The sequence below is a fragment of the Sceloporus occidentalis genome, unplaced genomic scaffold (genome assembly GCF_023333645.1).
Source record: "Sceloporus occidentalis isolate IW3139 unplaced genomic scaffold, rSceOcc1.0.p SCAF_99, whole genome shotgun sequence".
NCBI classification, from domain to species: domain Eukaryota; kingdom Metazoa; phylum Chordata; class Lepidosauria; order Squamata; family Phrynosomatidae; genus Sceloporus; species Sceloporus occidentalis.
In genome coordinates this window covers 992,441-1,014,869 of record NW_028317079.1, presented here as the reverse complement: position 1 = coordinate 1,014,869, position 22,429 = coordinate 992,441, and the positions used below count along the sequence as shown (strand labels likewise).

General features: G+C 42.2%; 1 protein-coding gene across 1 annotated transcript in view; it reads left to right on the top strand.

The window, feature by feature from the left end:
* Positions 1–22,429, top strand: part of LOC149284097 (glutamate receptor ionotropic, delta-2-like) — a 425,155-nt gene that overhangs the window by 369,357 nt on the left and 33,369 nt on the right. Inside the window, exon 14 of the mRNA XM_089497148.1 lies at positions 12,987–13,153. Coding sequence (XP_089353274.1) covers positions 12,987–13,153 — 167 coding nt within the window. The remainder of the gene's footprint in view (positions 1–12,986; positions 13,154–22,429) is intronic.

The following is a 22,429-nucleotide window of genomic DNA, read 5'->3' as shown; positions in this document are numbered from 1 at the left end:
AAGTGGGCTAATGACTCTTGTTATCATTTAACCCTTTATTTTCTACAAGCATACCTTGCCCTATTCTGAGTGCTGTCGCATAGTGAAATGACCATGTCATGTAGTGTGCCCTGTAGATTTTAAAAATTACACAAAAACCTATGCATGTGAAATCTAGAGATGCAGTTGGGGCGTGGCTTGCTGCTCAACGAGATGGCTGCCTAGGCTTTGAGCTCTGCAGTTTCTCTCCGTTATATTACGCTACCAGTGCGATTCTTCTTCGTTTTTTTTTGCCATGGGGAAGCACAACCGACTGCCTGGCACCCCTAGAACACAACCGCTGAAAGAAAAGGGGCCACATACCTCGGTCAAGAAATATTTTCAGGGACTGCCTGACCCGGAGTATGGCGATTCTGCCTCCAAGATGGCGCCTTCTCCAGCTCCCACGATGATGGCGTGGATGACAATGCCTCTGAAATGTCCCATGCAGAGGACCCAGCTATTCATCAAGTATTGAAGCCTAAACGAAAGACAAAATGATACCCCTGATTGAAAAGGCTACACAAGGTATGCGAGAGACACTGTCTGAAATTCGTTCGGATGTTCGGCAGTTGGGAGAACGAGTAGCCGCTACGGAAGAGGATAATGTGCGCATTATGGGCACGGTAGATCTCCTCTCGCAACACTTTTCCTCGCAAAACGAAATGATTAAACTCCTCTCATGGAGACTAGAGGATCTAGACAACAGGGGCCGGAGGAAAAATATCCGGGTTAGAGGCCTACCAGAATCGGTACCGCCTGAAGACATAGCTAAAACTTTACAACATTTATTTAATGACTTGCTCCAGAGGCCCCCGGATACCCCGGTAAAGTTTGATCGGGCTCACAGAGCTTTGCGCCCTAGAGGAGACTCCGGTGGTCCCCCGAGAGATGTTATATGTCGTCTTCACGACTATCCTCTTAAGGACCAGATCATGCGTAAGTGCCGTTCTCGCACGATCCTTAAATGGCAGGATTCTGACATATCTCTGTTCCCCGACTTGTCTCCCATCACACTGCAAAATCGGAGAATCCTGAAACCCCTGACGACGGCTCTATGGGAAGCTTCCATACTGTACCAATGGGGCTTTCCGTTTGCCCTTATTGTTCACCAGGACTCTGCTACCCACATCGTTCGTCAGCTCTCAGACGTACCGGCGTTCCTGGATGCCCTTGGTCTCCCTAAAATCCATGTCCCGGATTGGGAGTCTTCTTTCGAGGTTCCACAGCCTCTCCAAGATCCTTCGTTGGAATGGTCCCCCAAGCCGAGGAGACACAAGCGTCAAAAGACACCGCGTCCGTGATCCTCGCCTAGATCCCTTCTCGTCTTTCCCGTAGCGCTGTGGCACTGTCTACTCACCTTCTGGATTCGAGGAGTACTTTGCCGCCCATCGCCTTCACCGAGTCCGCTCATCGTCGCCCTTGGGACATCTTAAGCACCCGTGGATCTGTGACTCTCAACATCCCGGTGGTAGAAGATTTTTTCTTTGTTTATAGCAGGTGCTGTGTACGTCTAGACGGTATGTGACATCTCCTCTTTGCCGTCGGCTGCTACCTTGATGCCCATGGCTCATGCCCGGACTGGTTTTTTGGTTTCTAGTTATTGTTTATTTTACCGCGCGCTATGTATTTTGTTTTCCGCCTCGATTTTATTTAGTTGTTTGATTTATGCCTTGCTGTACGATACCAAGACACCCCAGTGCTGCAGGCGCTCTGCCTCCTATGGGTGTCTTCCCCCCACGAGCTGTATTACATGCACATTACACACACATTACGCTCTGTACACACATTACACTGCCTTACACACACATACTACGCCGCCTCTGGCTACCCAGTTCGGGGCTCTGCGCCTCTCCGTGTGAGTCCCGGTTTTGTTCGCTTGCCTCCCCGGCTCCTTTGGGACATATTTATCTAATTGTGCTCCCATGGGTATTTGAGTGTAGCTATCTGTGATCCCTGGAACTAGTTGGGCTCTATTTAGGACACGCACCTGCCCTTATTTACATTTACACTCACACTCACTGGTCTGTCCAGTTTCCACACTGAGTTGTGGCTTTCCTGGCTCCTTCTCATAATACACTACACACCTTATATTTGAAATGTCCTCCCCTTCCCCATGTCTATACCCCCTTTTAGGGGCCCTTGCTGCTCGCACTGATTTAATGCCACATTTGCACCTTCTGGTGCCTATCGGAGAGGCTGCAGGCATCACCATGCTCCTCATGCACTACCTTTCATGTATTATGTTACTTTTGAGTGCTATGTTGCCTCTTTCTGTACCGCACCCACACATACCCCCACCAGAGCCTGCCCAGATTTCCTTCTCTGGGCATGGGTTGGGTTACTGACCATGTTCTTGGTCCTTCTGCTCACAATTGGATGCTCAGGCATCGGGTTTAGTTTTTGCCCAGGTTTGATTTTGTGTTTTGGGTTTCGTTTGCCTGTTTTATGTTACCTGTTCTTTCCCCGGTGGAGAACCATACACTGCATGTTCTCTGTGATGACATTTTCCTGTTTTAGCCTTTATGATATTGTGCTATGTCTCTAGACTCACTCAAGGTTACATCCCTAAATGTTAGGGGTCTTAATAAACCTCAACAGCGGTCCAAACTGCTTTATACTTTACAGTCTTCTCACACCACCCGAGACTATACGTTTTATTCTTCTTTACATGACAGATATACGCGTATAGACACTCTTTTTATCTCACATAAACATCTCTCCTACCTGTGTTCCACCTCTATTGGCTCTCAGACTCTTAGCGACCATGCGTCCATTCACCTTGTTCTCCGAGCTATTTGCTGGATAACTCCGCTCATGTCGATGACTTCTCCAATCATCTTAACCTTTATTTTGCCGAAAATGACTTGGAGGAAACTCCGATCCCAACACTTTGGGAGGCCCATTCAATTGGGGGCTAAGCTCAAAAGGGCGGACCAATTGTCTATTGTTTCTGTGGCAAGACAAATTGCAGACCTTGAAATCCGGCATAAATTCTCTTTGGACCCGGCTATCCTGGCCCAGCTGACCTCTCTTACGTGCTGTCTCTCGGATCTTCTTGACTCTAGAGTGAAAAGGCAGTTTCTGGCCACTAGGTGTCTTTTCTATGAACTGGGTGATAAGCCCGGGAGGTTACTAGCCCGGGCGTTGCGGGCAAAACGGACCGCCACCTTTATTCCTAAGGTGCGGGACTCCGGGGGCGCCCTCCTCCATGAAACTAGTGAGATTGCAAAATGCTTTCATGATTTTTACACTAATCTATATAATTTGCCTCCCAATCAGGTCACGCATTCTTCCCTGTCTGATCTATCCGACGCCTACTTGGCGAAACATCTTCGTTGTAAACTCCGGAGGGACGCGCAACTTGACTTGGATGCTCCTATAATGATGGATGAGTTGTCTGGCGCACTCAAGTCCATGCCACGGGGGAAATGTCCTGGCCCGGATGGGTTCACTTCCCGTTATTACCAGAAATTTTTGCCCATTCTAGGGACATAACTGATTTCTCTATTTGGTGCGATGGCCGGGGGTTCCCCCCTGGACTTCCAGTCTAACACTGCCCACGTCACGCTTCTTCCCAAGCCGGGGAAGGATCCTGAGCTCTTTAGCAGTTACAGGCCAATCTCACTCATAAACACCGACTTGAAGCTCCTGGCGAAGGTCCTTGCTTTGAGGCTGCAACCATTTATCCCTAAACTGATACACAAGGATCAGGTAGGGTTTGTGCCCGGGCGGAAGGCTAGGGACAACGTCATTAAAGTTCTAAATCTAATTACCTTGGCTAGGCATCAGGACACTCCCCTATTGCTGATCTCTATGGACGCTGAAAAAGCGTTCGATAGAGTGTCTTGGCCATTTTTGTTCAAACTCCTTGAGGCTGTGGGACTTGGTCCCGGCTTCATCCAACAGGTTAGGGCTCTGTACACACGTTCTTCGGCATGTGTCCGTGTTAATGGGACCCTGTCGGACACGATCATGCTCTCCAATGGCACGCGGCAAGGGTGCCCCTTGTCCCCGCTCCTGTTTATTCTTACGTTAGAGCCACTGGCCAATGCCATACGTCTTAATCCCTTGATTAAGGGGGTCACAGTACGAGGGACAGAGCACAAACTGGCTATCTATGCCGATGATATGTTGTGTTCTGTCACCGATCCTGGCACTTCCATTACTCATGTCATCTCCGAACTTGACACTTTTTCTACCATTTCTAATTATAAAATTAATTTACAAAAATCAGAAATTCTTGGTATTAACGTCCCTCCCACCCTTAGCTCCCTTCTCGCCCAAACCCACCCGTTCCGCTGGTTGGCCGACCGCATTAAGTATTTGGGGATTAATATCACGGTGGACCCAGCCGACCTTTATACTTGCAATTTTTTGCCTCTTTTGACCTCATGCTCCACAGACTTGCGGAAATGGTCCTATAAACATATCTCGTGGTTTGGTAAGATGGGGGTCCTTAAAATGAAAATTCTACCGCGTTTATTGTATTTGATCCAATCTCTCCCCATTTTTGTTCTTTGGGCCTTTTTTAAGTCTTGTCGCAGGACCTTCGCCAGGTATATCTGGTCCGACACATCACCCAGATTGGCGTATCAGTATTTGATTAGGTTTAAAACTGCAGGAGGTATGGGCTTGCCAGATATAGAGGGGTACTGGGTATCATCGCACTTGCGGAGGGTGGTGGAATGGACGCATGGTGCCCCTGCACTCTGGGTACAGCTGGAGGCCTCTTTCTTTGATATTCCCATCTCGGTCGTGCCTTGGGTGGCGGATAAGTTTTAGGTCCCTCTTGTGCGTCCGCATCCCACCATAGGACCCACCCTCACGGTTCTGAAACGAGCACAGCGTAAATACAATCTTACTACCTTTCCTAGTCCTCTCCTACCGCTGTTCTTTAACCCGGCCTTCCCAGCTGACATGACTGGTGTGGTTACTCGCCCGTTTCTTTTACCGGGCGACAGAGTCCTTCGGGTTTCCAGACTATTGCGGGGGGGGGGCGCTTTCTCCCTCTTACGGACCTCCTACGAGATGTGCGTCCGACCTTTCGACTTCAGTACCTCTACCACCAGCTTAAGCATTTTGTTTCCTCTGTCGCCCCGCTTTGCTCGATGGACAGGCCTCTGACGCCTTTCGAACTCACCTGTGACGATTCTGCCAGCTCCTCCCATCTCCTGTCCCGGCTGTATAAAATATTTATAGATGCTCAAACCTCTACTAAGCCATATTATTTAAGTCTCTGGGAGGGTGACCTGGGCTTGACAATGGAGGCGGCTGAATGGGATAAGGCTATTGCTTTGACCCATTGCTGCTCTACCTCCAGTAGGGTACAGGAGTCCGCCTACAAATTGCTGACACGTTGGTACAGGGTCCCAGCGGTTCTCCACCGCTTTTTGCCGCAGGTTCCACCTGATTGTTGGAGGTGTGGTTCCCCTGAGGGGACTTACCTCCATCTGTGGTCGGAGTGTCCCTTGGTGAGGCCCTTCTGGGAGGTTATTATTCGGATTATTAAACATGTGGAAGTTAACGATCTCGCTTTTACTCCCGCTAGTGTCCTTCTCCATATCAATGATTCCCCAATAGGAACATATAAACGTTCTCTCTCTAGCCATATCCTTAATGCGGCGAAGTCCGTGATCCCAAGATTCTGGAAGCAGACTAGGGCCCCCCGCTTTCTGCGTGGTTGAGTCGGATGAATTTCATTCAACAAATGGAGGAACTAGTGCACTCCTCGAGGGGTTCGGCATACAAGAATAAGTTGAAGTGGTTGCCGTGGAACTCTTTTCTGGCCTCCTCATCCTTTACAGCCATGTTAGGAGGGTTGCTCCCTGCATTAGGCCCTACTACTCTTAAGTACTATATTCCCCTTGGCCTCTCACATGCTATATTTTATACTCTCCATACATGCAGTTTGGTCTGAACCGCTTACCTTGTAATACTTACCTTAAGAGTCTTCTGTGTGAGTCTTCTCCAGGACATGTTTTTTGCTCCTTCATCTTCTGGTTCTCCGCCGAACGGAACTTCCCATCTTTGTTTTTATTGATTTCTCCGTTTAAGTTCGTATTTGAGTTATGTGCTCATTCTCCTATTTGGTACTCAAATGTCATGTTTGCAAAATGCTTACGTACCATTGTGTGCTCTGGTGACTTCTACGTATGTTGTATTGTATTTTTCCGATACGTTACCCAGTCACGCTTCTTATGTATGCTGAGGCATGTGTTGTACACTGCAATGTGCCACTCATACTTGAGCTGTACTTGTACTTGCCTTTCCTATGATATCGGCCTGATGCCATTGAATGTGCATAGACCATTGACCATTGTACGTCTGAATGCTACTGCTGACATGTCTGTATTTTTTTTATACCTTTTAATAAACGGAGAATTGAGAAAAAAAAAATCTAGAGATGCAGTTGAATAAATTTTGACCCTGCATTGCTAGGTCTCCGAATGTCCCGGGGGTAAATCCTAACAGTGTAGTCTGCTTTGGGAGTGGTCCCTGTGCACAAAATTGTGATTTCTTTATTTTCAGCAACCTCTGTGAAATATGTGACCAAGTCTATTTGCTTTAGATATACAATTTTAACTATACAGTAAGGACTTGCCCCAGCACACAGATTGTACCCACCTCTTTCTATTTATCACTCATCCTTTATCTCTCACCCTTCATCTCCCTTTTCTCTTTTATCTCTGGTATTTCCTTTGATCCCCCCTTCTCATTACCGTATATCTCTACTTTTTATTTATCTTATATCTTCAATTTTTCTTTATCTCACTTGATCTCTCCCTTTTCTCCATAAGGAACAGGCATGTTCCATTTTGTGCCGTGTAACTTCCAAAAAATGTTTCAAATTCAAGACATTTACATTAGTATATCTTGTGGTATCTTGGTCAACTGGACTGGTTTGGGACCATTATCATAGTAACAAAATGTGTTTTTTTCCAAAAATTTTCATTTTTCAATGTATCACTGTAAATGTTGGACTGTAGATCTAAAAATGGTATCAAAATAAAGCTCTATTGAATAGACAATATATAAATTGTGCTGATGTATTATATGGTAGCATCTCAACCTGCAAACCTGTTAAATACAACTCTCATGATTCTCATCAAACCAAAAGTTAGCAAAAAATCAGGGAGGACATGCTCTCTTTTCTGTATGAATATGGAGTATGGTTCTTCTTGCATGTAACCAATATGTATATATAGCTAAATAGCTATGTCTATTTTTAAAATACGTACAATCCGTTTTAAAATGCAATCAGAATGTCTACTTAATATTCCAAACGGTGAGAGCAGAAGCTGTAATTACTTTTTTCACCTAGGAAAGGACTTTCCTGAAATAGCTTAACGGATTCCCTCATATAAAATTAAACACACCAATACGGTGTAATCAAATTCTTCCATACTTCCTTTGTACAATTTCTGTTCAGCAGAACTATAACATGTAAATTTTCACCTTACAAAAATGATCACTTAGATATGCTTTTACATATGTTTGTTCCCTGCAATATAGACACATTACATATGCCCATGGGTGTAGGAACCCCTAAAAATCTGGGGGGGGCAGCATTTCCCCCCATCAGATCTCCACTTTCTCCCCATCTCTCACACTATCTACCCCCTCTCCCCCTTCTCACACTATCTTCCCCCTCTCCCCCTCTCACACTTTCTTACTATCTACCCTCTCCCTACCCTCCCTTCTCACACTATCTACCCCCTCCCTTCTCACACTATCTACCCTCTCCCTACCCCCCTTCTCACTAGCTACCTTCTCCCTATCGCCCCCTTCTCACTAGCTACCCTCTCCCTACCGCCCCCTTCTCACTAGCTACCCTCTCCCTACCCCCCCTTCTCACCAGCTACCCTCTCCCTACCCCCCTTCTCACTAGCTACCCTCTCCCTACCCCCTTCTCACTAGCTACCCTCTCCCTACCCCCCTTCTCACTAGCTACCCTCTCCCTACCTCCCTTCTCACTAGCTACCCTCTCCCTACCCCCCCTTCTCACTGTCTACCCCAGGGGTGTCCAAGTTTTTTCTGCAGTTGGCCACTTCATCAGAATTGTATACGTACGTAGGCCGCACTCATTTTTCACTGTGAGAAAATATGGCCTTTAATAAAATATGCAGATTAAAATAAAGTAAATGACACAAAACCTTTACTTTTCCTCTCACTGATTTCTGGGCCTAGAAAGTTTTGTGACTACAAATTCAGGATAATTAAAAATGAAATAGTTCTATTTATTCTAGGGATGCACCAAAATGAAAATTCTGGACCAAAACATTCACAGTTCACTTTTTTATAAAAGTAGGTAACACACCACAATTGGACAAAAAAAAGTATCAATATGACTTGGCATGATAGGAGTGTGATTGCTAACAGCAATCACACTCCTATCATACGCAGGCAGCCAGTACATGCTGGTACAGGGTGGCTGTAAGTGATGTGCAGACCCCATATTGCTGGCAGCATCAATACACAAGGGGGGCAGCTAGCCAGGTTTCAGCATGTACTGGCTGACTTGGCATGATAGGAGTGTGATTGCTAACAGCAATCACAGTCCCATCATGCCTAGGATCCAGCACTTACACATCCAACCAGTAAATGCTGGAACCTGGGCATGATGGACTGTGATTGCTGTTAGCAATCACACTCCTATCATGCCAAGTTAGCCAGTACATGCTGGTACAGGGTGGCTGTAAGTGATGTGCAGACCCCATATTGCTGGCAGCATCAATAGACAAGGGGGGCAGCTAGCTAGGTTTCAGAATGTACTGGCTGACTTGGCATGATAGGAGTGTGATTGCTAACAGCAATCACAGTCCCATCATGCCTAGGTTCCAGCACTTACACATCCATGCTATCATACACACACTCATTCATTCATTCATATACTCATTCGTTCACAGATTAATTCCCTCAATCACGCATACTCATTCAAAGACCCTCCCCACCCCCTTACCTGCACTGCAGCTCCTCGATGCCGCTCACAGACTTCAACAGGGGGCGCGGCCTCCCTCTGCGTTCTCTGGTACTGCACAGAGGAAGCAGGATGTGATGTGATGTCACGTGAACTCTGCTGGGTTCCGCTTCCTCTGTGCAGTACAGAAGACCCTCCCACAGGTAAGAAGCAGGGCTCTTGGTGCGGACCACGAAAGATCATTTGCCCTGGCTGCCGATCTTACGCGGGCCGCACCTCGAGGTCTCGCATTTGCGGCATTTCTATTGGGGGGGGTCCTATGGCCCTGGGGGGGGATTTCTTCATTATCGGTCCCTCCGCATGAGTTACTGGGGGGGATCTGTCCCCCCCATCCCCCCCGGTTCCTACGCCCATGCATATGCCAAATATGTCCGGTGCCCAAACCTTGATTAGGGAGTGTGGTTATAGGTGGAGCTATAGACAGACCCGGTAGGCGGCTGACCGACAGCGTCACACACATATCCAGCTGTCGGCCGCACTCATGTCATCAGGTGCCAGCTGGCCTTAAAATGCCAGGTCCTCCTCATCATTGCCAGTCCAGCCCTGGCTATAGTTGGTGCAGGGGGACTTGCCTTAACCCTTGTAAGGCAGTGAATCAAATTCTGGGTGTGTGCTGCATCTGGCCAGAATCTCTTTTCAACCCATCTGCTTTAAATATAGGAAGCTATTAGTGACATTGTGATAAATGTAAAATATTTTAATGATATATCTGGCTAATAAAATGAATTAATAATTGCATTTAAATTAATGAAAGAAGCTTTTGAAATTATTTAGAATCATTTAGGCATGTCTGTCGTCAAACCTCTATGTCATTTTTATAATTTCTCTCTCTATTTTAAGTTTAATCAACAAATGTGGCATTAGTTATACACACATGCGCCACACTTGCTTTGATTAAATGGAAGATTAGTGAACAATAAGCATTTTCATAGGGATTAAATCAGAAGAGAAATTATTTAGATCCGGATCACTTCTAATTGCCATAGATGAACCTTTGATGTTCCATGCAGAATATGATCCCATGGTAGGGTAAACAAAGAAATTATTTTTAATTGTACATGTTTCTGCAATTTGTAAATAAACAAATAATAAAGCCTGCGGTATTGCTGACACAATGAACAGGCTGATATCCTTACATTATCTCTTTGTAAATAAATGGGGTATAAATAGTTTTACTTGAGGGTACCAAGCAATCCTGAGTGAGGATATGAAGAATTTTCACCTTAAGTGCTTCTTCAGCTGTAGCTCTAAATCAATTGACGTACAATTGTCTATGACTAAATATGGGTCGGAAAAAAAATATATATTCCAAAATTACTTAAAGTCTGACCCTGACTTCTGTTTGTGCTCATTGCCTGGGCTGGGGCAAGGATTTTTGCCACTTTAGGCAAAACCTTGTTTTTGCTCCACCTCTTGTGCCCCTCCCCCTTATTTTCCTTCCTTTGGGGGCAGGGTCATGTCCCCTAATGTAGTTCAGGTAAAGATCAAATAAACACCACATGGAAACACATCATTGAAGGTATAGATCAACAGCCCAGCACACAGATTACACAAATAGGACTTGCCACAGCAGCCACATTATACACATAGGACTTGCCGCAGTACCCAGATTGCACACAAACATGGGACTTGCACGGATTGCATCCACATGATTTACAGACTATGGCTTTCTTCCGCCCAAAGTGGCCATCAATGTGATTCACCACAAAGGCCCTAAAACAGTAGTGTATCTATAGGGGAGGGGGCGAGCAGAGAAGCAGCTCTTTGTAAAAGCAGTGTGTAAAAGAGGAAAACTTTTGGAAGCTTGTCTTTTAAGTATTTTGTTAATCCAATAAAAAAGGTAAAATTGCATACTGTAATACTCTGGTGTTGTGGCATCATATATATATATATATATATATATATATATATATATATATATATATATATATATATAGTTTTTTCAGTGGTATGATTTAGTGGTATAATATGTGTCCCCCCTATATATTGTTAGAGTTGCTACTGCATGGCATACTACATTACTCACCTAGTTACTCAAGTCTGTCTTATTATAGAGATTGTAGACTGCATTTCAGAAAATGCCTAATTAGACATAATCTGAGTGATTCATAAAGAAACCATCTAGTGCAGGGGTGTCCAAGTTGTTTCTGCAGTGGGCCACTTCATCAGAATTGTATACGTGCGAGGGCTGCACTCATTTTTCACTGAGAGAAAATATGGCCTTTAATAAAATATGCAGATTAAAATAAAGTAAATGACACAAAACCTTTACTTTTCCTCTCACTGATTTCTGGGATTTCTGGGCCTACAAATTCAGGATTCTGGATAAGTAAAAATAAAATAGTTCTATTTATTTTAGGGATGCACTAAAATGAAAATTCTGGACCAAAACCGAAAATTCAGGGTTCACTTAGCCGAAACTGAAAGTGACCCCCCCACACACTTTTAATAAAAGTAAGTTACACACCAAAATTGTACAAAAAAATTATATATTATTGTTAACAGCAATCTCAGGCATACCCAGATTCCAGCATGTACTGGTTGGCTGGGCATTGTATTTTTTGTCCAATTTTAGTGTGTAACCACACTTTTTTTAAAAGTAACACAACAATATGACTTGGCATGATAGGAGTGTGATTGCTAACAGCAAACACACTCTTTTTATACCCAGGCAACCACTGAATGCTGGAACCTAGGCATGATGGGACTGTGATTGCTGTTAGCACATTGCTGTTAGCAATCACACTCCTATCATCCCAAATCAGCCAATACATGCTGGTACAGGGTGGCTGTAAGTGCAGACCCCATACTGCTGGCAGCATCAATACACAAGGGGAGCAGCTAGCCAGGTTTCAGCATGTACTGGTTGACTTGGCATGATAGGAGTGTGATTGCTAACAGCAAACACACTCTTTTTATACCCAGGCAACCAGTAAATGCTGGAACCTAGGCATGATGGGACTGTGATTGCTGTTAGCAGATTGCTGTTAGCTGTTAGCAATCACACTCCTATCATCCCAAGTCAGCCAATACATGCTGGTACAGGGTGGCTGTAAGTGCAGACCCCATACTGCTGGCAGCATCAATACACAAGGGGGGCAGCTAGCCAGGTTTCAGCATGTACTGGCTGACTTGGCATGATAGGAGTGTGATTGCTAACAGCAATCATAGTCCCATCATGCCTAGGTTCCAGCACTTACACATCCATGCTATCACACACACACAAATTCATTCATTCACAGATTCATTCCCTCAATCAGACATACTCATTCACACAACCTCCCCCACCCCCTTACCTGCTCTACAGCTCTCGATGCCGCTCACAGACTTCAGCAGGGGGCGCGGCCTCCCTCGTTCTCCCCACAGAGGAAGCAGGACTGGAGCAGAGAATGGCCCCTCCCACAAGTAAGCAGCACGGCTCTTGTGATCCTGGCTGCCGATCTCACGCGGGCCGCACCTCGAGGTTCCGCGGGCCGCACTTGGCCCGCGGGCCGCATGTTGGACGCCCCTGATCTAGTGTGTATAAATGTGTCTCATCACCACAGCATTCAACTAATTGGACCATCACATTGGTTGCTATGGCGATAGAATCACTTTACTATTTTTTTTACCTTTTTTAAATAACTTCTGCTTCATTGTGGTCACTACATTTCAGTATGTTATTGTTATTTTGTAAATAAATTCTATATTTCTAAAAATCACCATATCTCTGGGTGGGTAGTATGATACATGCAACTACTGAAATCTGGCTTTAATACATGTAATAAAGTAAAAAAAGCAAGCATGCATTTTCGCAATTTCTATTATAGTTGAAAATAGTTAAAGGGGAATTTAGACAGCATGGGTGGATCCATTTACTAAAACTAACTACAGCTTTCTTTTTTTCAGTGAAATTATTTGGTAGAGACTATTTATGCATACTTGGGAAATTCAGACAGCAGGCCACTAGTACAATAACTTTATTTATTACATTTCTTAATCTCTTTAGGTAAAATATGGGAACTATGGATTTGTATGGGATGCCGCTGTCCTGGAATATGTGGCAATTAATGACCAGGACTGTTCATTTTACACAATTGCGAATACTGTTGCCGACAGAGGTTATGGAATAGCCCTACAGCATGGCAGTCCTTACAGGGATATATTTTCTCAAAGGTGAGTAAATTTGCTCGGAAAGCTCATTATGTCATTATGGAATTATGTTGATTTCATGACTAGTGGACTCCCACTATATTAACCGCAATAACTCTAACAGGCGCTAATCAAGAGAAAGGTAACTTCGTTCATTAACTTTTTCTTTTCTATGGTAACATTTTTATAGAATTTACTAATGAATTAGCCTACTGGTGAAATTAAATATCCTGCCATGGAGCAAATGTCTTTTATTACTCTATAGAATAAAATGTGTGACATTTAGATCCACATTGGCTATAAATACATATTTACACAAAAATACATTTTATTTATCTTAAATGCATATGAAACCAACTATGTGAAATTTGTTGGGCAATAACCCATACAGCAGTTTGCATCAGTATTCCCTATGTTAATACACTGGATATGGTGGACACTCCTACTCTACATCTGGTGTCCACCATATCCAGACACATTATCATATTCTTTGGAGTTGCAAACTCAAATTATTTAATTATAAAAATCTTTATAGTTAAAGAAAGTGTGGTGCTCAAATCTAGATTTTTATTTAAAGCATGCAATATCATAAACCCCCCAAAAATATGTCACTAACGTCTTAAATGTGCATACACATTTAATGAGTGCATATCATGATCATAGCACAGCATGCTCTGATTTCCACATCATAACCACTGCACATCTAATAAGATGAAACATAAGTTTATATTAGGAAGGCTGTTACCACAGCAGAAGCTCATAACAGCCAGTATGGAATACTGATACTTTCTGATGTTTGTGTTAATATCTGTTTACCTCTGTATTATGTGAATGGTTGTATTTTGCCTTTATATCAAATAGTATGTGTGATTTTCATGAGTTAGTGGGATTAATCTTGGTCATAAATATCTGTTTATGGTTTCATGTAATGTAGCACTTTAATTATTATTTAATTATTGGGTGTGAATGGAAATGAATAATTATTTAATTATCAGTATCTCAAGTTGATCTCAAGACTATTCACTTTGTGCACCCTCAAGGTATATTATTCACTGTTGGTGGCATTAAATAGGATACTAATGTTTCTTATAGTTCTCTCTCCCTTTTTTGAAAAATGTTTGACATATTTACTCTGAGGAGTAGCAGAGAGGCTTTTTACTTTACAATCCGTGTGTTGGCATTGCATAGGATAAATTGTTAATGGTATATTGTATTTTATCATCTTTTTTCTAAACAAAGTTATTTCAAGGTCTGGAATGTCCTATGAAAGTGTATTCATTGAAGTTGCTCTAATACTCTGTACACCACATTGAGCCACTTAGTAAAAGTTGTTTTCTATTGATTTCACAGTCTAGTATCCGACAACTCAGAATTTTCACCTGCAATTCATGGGTCCACAGTAACTCACACTCTCTCATACACGCATTCTCCTTCGCTCTTTCTCTCATGTTTCCTTATCCAGTCTGGCAACCACCTCTACAAACCTATCTTCTTCTTTTTCTATCTTCTTCTTTTCTTCTCTATACTATCTCCAATCTTCTTTCTTCATCTGAATCTCTGCAGACATAATTTTGGTGGGAACTTCTGCCAAAATGGCGGCGCTACAGTGAGGTCCTCCCCGATCCTCCAATTGGGGAAGAGGACATCACTGAAAGTGCCACCATATTGCCCTCAGGTCTCAGGGGTCTCCAAGGCTTTATGATGCACAACTGTGAGATTTGAGACTGCCACTTAAAATATCTGCTGCTGATAAAAGGCTTTTAGAGTTATATATTTCAACTAAAAAGGCATTTGTTATCTTGTAATTGGCCAATTTGTATGCACAACTTGCACCTTGCAATTATTTGTTGTATAACATAACTAAATATTCTAAACTAGGATAAGTTATAATGAATAAACAGGACTGATTTCACACATGCATAATAGTATGTTACGACACATGGCTTTTTAGATCCAAAACATGGAGAGGCAGCCCCTTGATATATTTTGCATTGGGTCCCCAGCATTTTGTTCAAGCAGAGAAGAGTAGAAAATTAATTAGTCAAATTAAGGATAAATATACTGCAGCATGATTCCCCCTGAATGCTGGATCACCATCCACATAAAAGACTAAAAACTTCTTCATAGTTGTGTATACATGGAAATACCAATATTATCCCCAGTATTTGCAGTGACCTAAGCACATTCTGGATTAGAGCTGTCTATCACCGTTCTCTTGACCCACAGTTCCCTGCACAGTTCTTTGAATTTTGAGAGCAGAGCCTGACTGACAGCTCTGTCATTCTGCTTTCAATACAGAAAGACTAGGTGAGTGTACTGACAGTCATGCTTTTTAAACCAAATTCACGCTGATCTTCCATAGTCTTCTGTTCTTAAAAGACTTGTAGAAAAATAAATATTGTTGCTCCTTCACCTAATCTCTTGTCAGCCATCCACTGAATAAATTTAATGTATTTTCTGGTGTTTTTACAATGTTTTTTCTAGGGGTATGCAATGAACCAAAGTGTTTGCTTTTAGCCCTTTGAGTACTTTGGGTTAGAACACATTTCCCCCCTGGGGTAGTTTTGCTATAGCTAGATTTAGGAAACAATATAATACACTTTGCATGTTTACAATTGAAAAATTCAACTTAAGCTCTCCAAATAAAAACAGAAAAATCAATGGAAACTGCAAAATACTGCAAACTGCCCTGCTGCCTCTGGGAGTTGAGGATAGATTGGGGAATCCGATCCTCCAAATTCCAGGTCTATCTCCTGAGGGTAAATCGGTTGCGCAGGGGCCTGAGCAATAAGAGTTCATTTGCCACTGGGTTAATCCGGCGAATGACCGGAAAGGGGCCAATGAATCGTGGAGCCAGCTTCATTAACGTTACCCTGAGCTTCAGGTATCGAGTGGACAGCCAAGTGGAGAGCGATTCTTGTTAGCCTGTCGCTCCTGACACAGAGCAGTGTGTTCAAGTGCGGAATGAATAGCCCACATAGAGCACATAGATTCAAGCCTCTCCTCCAGAATTGGAACAGCTGAGGTGGGTGGAGACCATATAGACAAAAGAACGGAGATGTTCCTGTAGACTACATTATTTCTAGCAAACTCCGCGAATGGCAGAAGACTGGCCCAATTATCCTGATGGATATTGATGAAAAGTCATAAGTATTGCTCAAGGTGTTGTTTGGCTCTCTCCACTAACCTATTAGTCTGAGGATGGTATGTCGAGGAAAAGATAAGAGTGATGCCCAATGACTGTGAATTTGCGCCAAAACCTTGCTATGAACTGTGTTCCTCTGTCCGAAATTATCTTGGTAGGCAATCCGTGAAGGTGAACCACCTTCGAGAATCGATCAACCACCACTAGAATCACCGTTTGTCCCTTAGAGGGAGGCAGTTCGACAATAAAATCCATGGCAATATGAATCCAAGGAATAGAGGGACGAGGAAGCGGTACAAGGAATCCTGCCAGCTGTGTCCGAGAGGGCTTGTTGGCGGTGCATCTGGCACAAGACCAGACAAAGGCCATAGTATCATACCCCCAATGTGGCCACCAAAAGGTCTGTGAAATGTGATCCTTGGTGCGAGTTACTCCAGAATGCCCTGATGTTCTGTATCGATGAAGCATGAGTAATAACGGTATTTGCATGCTGGAAGGAACAAACAACTTCCCTGAAGGCAAGGATACAGGGGCCTGGGTTTGATACTGCATGATACAATCTAGAAGAGGAGCGGTAAGTTAGCACAAACGGAAAGCGAGAGAGGAAGAGGGCCCATCTGGCCTGGCGTGGGTTGAGGCATTTGGCAGATTCAATATATTGAAGGTTCCTTCTAGAAGATGACGCCACTCCTCCGGGGGCCAGAATAACTGCCAGCAGCTCCAAAATCGTAGTTCCTCTCAGCCAAAGAAAAATGTTTCGAGAAATACCCACAAGGATGTAGAGGGCCGCTGTAAGATGTTCATTGAGAAAGAAAAGCACCAACCCCAGATTCAGAGGCATCCACTTCTAGGACAAAGGGTAGGTGAGGGTCAGGATGCTGCAGCACAGGAGCCGTAGTAAGTTTGTCCTTGAGGAGAGCAAAGGCAGAGACAGGATTGGGTGAGCACTCCGAGACATTGGACCCTTTCCTGCTCAAGTCCGTTAGGGGTGCAACGATCTTAGAATAATTGAGAATAAAACGTCTATAGTAATTCATATAGCCAGTCCTTGATCACTTGAATCTGAAAGATGAGAGTTGGTACCGTGTTAGCCGTAGAATTACAGGAGACAAGTGGAGTTTGAATGATACCTTTATTGGCTAACTGAGTAAATATAGATTGCAAGCTTTAAAGACCTCTCAGGTCCCTTCATCAGGCATGTTATACAACAATGTGAAAGACCTCTCTTTAAGTATCAGTCAAGTAACAAGAACCTTGTCTTAGACATTTTGATGTTATCTGCTTCCCACTTGTAACCATGTTATTTGACTGATTTTTTTTTTCTTACGGGAGGCCAAGCAAACTTTCATAGTTTTAAGTGACAACTGTATAGAGAGTTTACACTTTATCTAGTGAAAGCTATATTTTTTCTAATTAAGCTATACTAGATGCCTAAATTAAGGTAAGCCGTGCATCCGCTTCTATGATAAAATATATCATATATATCATATTACATTTATTAATTGAGTGAAAGCAGATCACAGCTTCCCAGAGCTAGCTAGCTAGATAGATTAGAGTTACTTGCTTTTTTTAATAAATATCTTTATACAGTAATGTCCATGCCGTATGATAGACCTACAGAAATCAGAAATCTCTAGCTATGGGTGGTTTCCTTAAAAAAAATGTAATAGTAAAAAAATACAGCTAACAGTTTCTCTTTAAGTAGTTTTAACAACATACTCTCTTTGGTATAAAATGGCGTTGCTGCTGTTGGCGGAAAACTCAAACGCAATGTTCTATATCAAGTACTAAAAATATTAAATTCTGTAATTATAATTTTTATTACTGTAACCTATAGACATATTTTGAAAATACCATTAAAGATTTCCAAGCAGAATATAATAATTCATATGCAAGTTTAGAATATAGCAAACCGTGACAGTGGAATTTAATTGTAGTATGTTGTAAGCAACGCGCACACCATTTATTACCTTCAGCATATCTATTTATTACTCCTCGCCACAAGAGTTAAAACACTCATCACATGTTCTGCTTATATGTGTTATTATCTTGGCTGTCCAATTCAAATACCACATCACATGAAGAATATGCAGAGCTTCATATTTTCAATGCAATTAAAATATACCTAATAGATACATTTCTACGAAATGTTTATGGAAATATTGTGCTGTGGAAGTATCCAGATAAGTCAAGGGAAATTTCCATGTGAAATACCTGAAAGGCTTCGGCTTTCTGCCTTCTGGAATGTTACCAAATTATCCATTCCCTAATGGTGCCTCTCCATGACACAGTTAGCAACCCCATAAATCAACAAAGTGAAGGTTAAATTGTCATATATTTGGCTATGTCCTTGGTGCTTGTGAGTAAAGTGCCTTATAACCTCCAAATTAACTTAATTTCTTAAATGCCAACTTTACATGGTCTATTCTGACTTTTTTTAAATAAATAAAATACTTTTTTATATTAATGATAATATATCTTAATTTACTGGTTAATTGCAAACACACACATAGCCATGAACACCCCCCCTCCAAGGGACAGACTGGCATTTATGGGGCGGCCCTAGCCTGATGATATAAGAGTGGCTGACAGTTGGTTATGCAAAGCCACATGCTAGAGCAGCAGATCAGGTGGTGCCTCTGTTGGCCAGTGGCCTGCCTCCCCCTAGGCAAACACATTGAATATATATATTGGCAGCAGGGTCTAATATATATAAAGCACTTTCAAAAGATGGTCAGCACTCCAGGTCTTTAAATTAACAATTTCTCTTTATTCAAAGTCAAGTCGACGTTTCAGTCATTGCTGACATATATATATTGGCGGCAGGGTCGAATATTAATATATTGGCAGCAGGGGCTAATATTTATATATATATATATATTGGCAGCAGGGTCTAATATTAATATATTATCGGCAGCAGGGGCTAATATAGATATATATCGGCAGCAGGGGATAATATTAATATATATTGACAGCAGGGGATAATATTAAAGAATGAAAACTAACTGGAAATCAAGGTCTTTACTTCAAAGAGATAAGTACCGTATATTCCGGCGTATAAGACGACTGGGCGTATAAGATGACCCCCAACTTTTCCAGTTAAAATTTTGGGCTATACTCACCATATAAGACTACCCCTCTACCCAGTATACAACAACCAGCCAATCACGGCAAGCGATGTACCTTACCGGTGATTGGCTGGTTGTTATACAGACATATACATACATACACTGCCCTTACACACACACACACACACATATATATATATATATATATATATATATATATATATATATATATCAACACATACTAACATACGCCTGTCCATACATACACATTTATACACTGCCCTCACCACACACCCCTGCCTTTACACACACACACACACACATATATATATATATATACACACCAGCTTACAAACACACCTATACCTACACTGCTCTTACACACACCTGACCATACATATACACTGACCATCTCACACCAACATATATACACATACACTGCACTCACACCCCTTTCTCCCCATCTCTTACCTTTCTCATCTTCTATCTTCCATCCAGTTGTGGGAGCGTGAGGTCTGTCATTTCAGACCTCTGCTTTACTGATCCCTCATCACTACGCGCCGGCAATTGATGCCGAGTGCCGGGACATGACATCATCCCCACGCCACCATTACTGGCTGAACACTATTATATTACATTTATTCATATAGTGCCAGCAGATTTCATAGCTGTCATAAAAGAGTCAATAAAATAATGTATTATCTATTTATTTCACACACAATAACAAACTGGTAAAAAGAGGGCCCTGCTCTAGACTGGGGTAGTTCTGGCTAATCTTTACCGCCCCAGATATTGTAAACTGAGGTTTTCATGTTGCACAGGCACACGCTGGTCGGTTAGCTATTATAACTGTGGTCATATTTTTTCCTATTAATGGGCCACTAACATTTGCATCGATCTCACCAGGAAAACCCTTTTCTGAGTCAGCAAAGGTAAGCAATGGGGATGAGGCAAGAGGGTATTGGGGTGGGAGAGGGGAAAGGTGGGATGTCTCTTGTGGGATGCCCTTGCTTCTCAGATCTGACCAAAATAATATTTTTCCATAATAATAATAATAATGTAGATTCCTGGGCAAACTACGTTGTCTGACCAAAGAAAGCACACCATAAAAAATAAAATTGAAGGAAAATAGTTAACCTAAAATAATCTTATTTTTCCGTAACCGAGAAGCTTCACAGATTAGTGAGCACATCTTATCCTGTATTTATAAAAGACCGTATGGCTGTTTTTTTTTTCATCAGTGAATAAACTTTTAAATTTCACTTTATTTGGCTTGTACAATATTTTAATTCACCCACGCAATTTCTAAGTCTAAAACTGTTGCTAGAAATAGGATTGAAAAACATATGCCCTGTCTAGTTTAGTTACATTTATTTTCTTCATTTTATCCATATGTTGGAACAAATTCACTTTTCTTTCTAATATTCTAACAGTTATGACCGGGGGAACTGTGTGTTTTCCAGCGGTTCTAACTGTTTTCTAATGAAAATAATGCGGGCCACCTAAGCAACTGTGAACCATTTTGCATATTAAAAAAGAAAGTTCAATTGATTTCCTGTAGTGGACCTAACTGTTATTCTATAAATATATCAAAGTTATTTAAGCAATTCTGGATAATTGAAAATCAACATGCTCTGCATTTCTTCTCAACTATAACAATGCATATCATATATGTAAGAAAGCACCTCAACTGGGAATTTAAAAATATATATATATATTCTTTCCCTGCTGATTTTGGTCCTAAAATACAGAGACGTTTGCTTTAGCTAATGATATCACTGCATCTCCTGCTGAGTCAATGTTGTTCATTCTGTACATTTACAGCGTTCATATAAGTAAGAGAACAAAGCTTAGAAGACTAATGATTGCTGCCAGCATAACATTTAGCCTTAACTGGGCCCTTGCGGAGAATAATTCAGTGGATACACAAATAAGGCTGTAGCAAGAAGGACAATGACAAATATACTTAAAAAAAACTGTGCTATGTAGTTTTCAATTGTCTTACCTAATGAGTCGGGTTAGAAATCATTTGAGCTCCAAAGGTTTGTATGTAAACTGTATAAGTTGAATTTCAGAACAAAAAGTTCATTACCTGTGAATGTTTGCGAGTTGGCAACACATGTGCGTTTGCAGCAGCAAGGTCACATGAGTTGGACAAAAGACTCGCAAAATCAATAAAGGCAACTCACCTTACCACTCATTTCAGGGGACGTTTGAGGAGAATGGAGTAATTAAATCAACAGAGGGGTATATTGCCCAAATATACCGGTATTCTTCTGAGGGGTGAAAGTACCTAAAATTAAGCACACATTTTGTTTGGTCTTATTGGATAAATGAGGTCAGTTGAGTCAATAGAAATTGTGAGTATTACTGAAATTAATTAAATTTAAGGCACGTGGGAGATTCTCAATGTATTCTTTGAGGCCTGATACTTACAAATGCAGTGAGGTTCTGGGTTCTTCAGGTTCTGATTCTGATCTGATTGTTAGGTAAACATTAAAATAAATATTTTTGATACACTTTTCAAATCTTGCAACACATATGAATTGCTACCTTCCCAATGCCACATAATCAGTGTTTGCCACCAGCAGTTGGATATGCCAGCCTTATGCTGCATGAGCATAAAAACATAACATTTGGGCACAGATATCCAGCCATTGGCCGTAATTACGTTATCCAGCGGCTGCTGGCCTTAAAGCGCCAGGGCCAGCCCTTCATAGTCCTGCCCTGATGATAATGTTATTATATAGTTAAACTACCAACTTGTCCAGGCTGCACTTTTTTCCTCTTATTTAAATTTTTTACTTAATGGTGCAGACTATAATTGGGGTTAAGATATTTTTAATCTTCCTTAAGTGTAGACTGTTCTCGTACCCCTTTCTCCTTTCATGTGGCTCAGCTTCTTTTCTTGTATCTTCTTCTTCTTGGTCTGTCTTCTTTCTTCCATCTTCTGTGTTCCACTTGTCCCCATGTGTTCAGTCTTGAATCCAGGCTCACTTCCACAAAATGGCAGAGATTCCGCTTCCCAGATTGGAGGAACGGAGGGAAAGGCAGAAATACCCTAAGAAGCCCCAGTATGGCAGACAG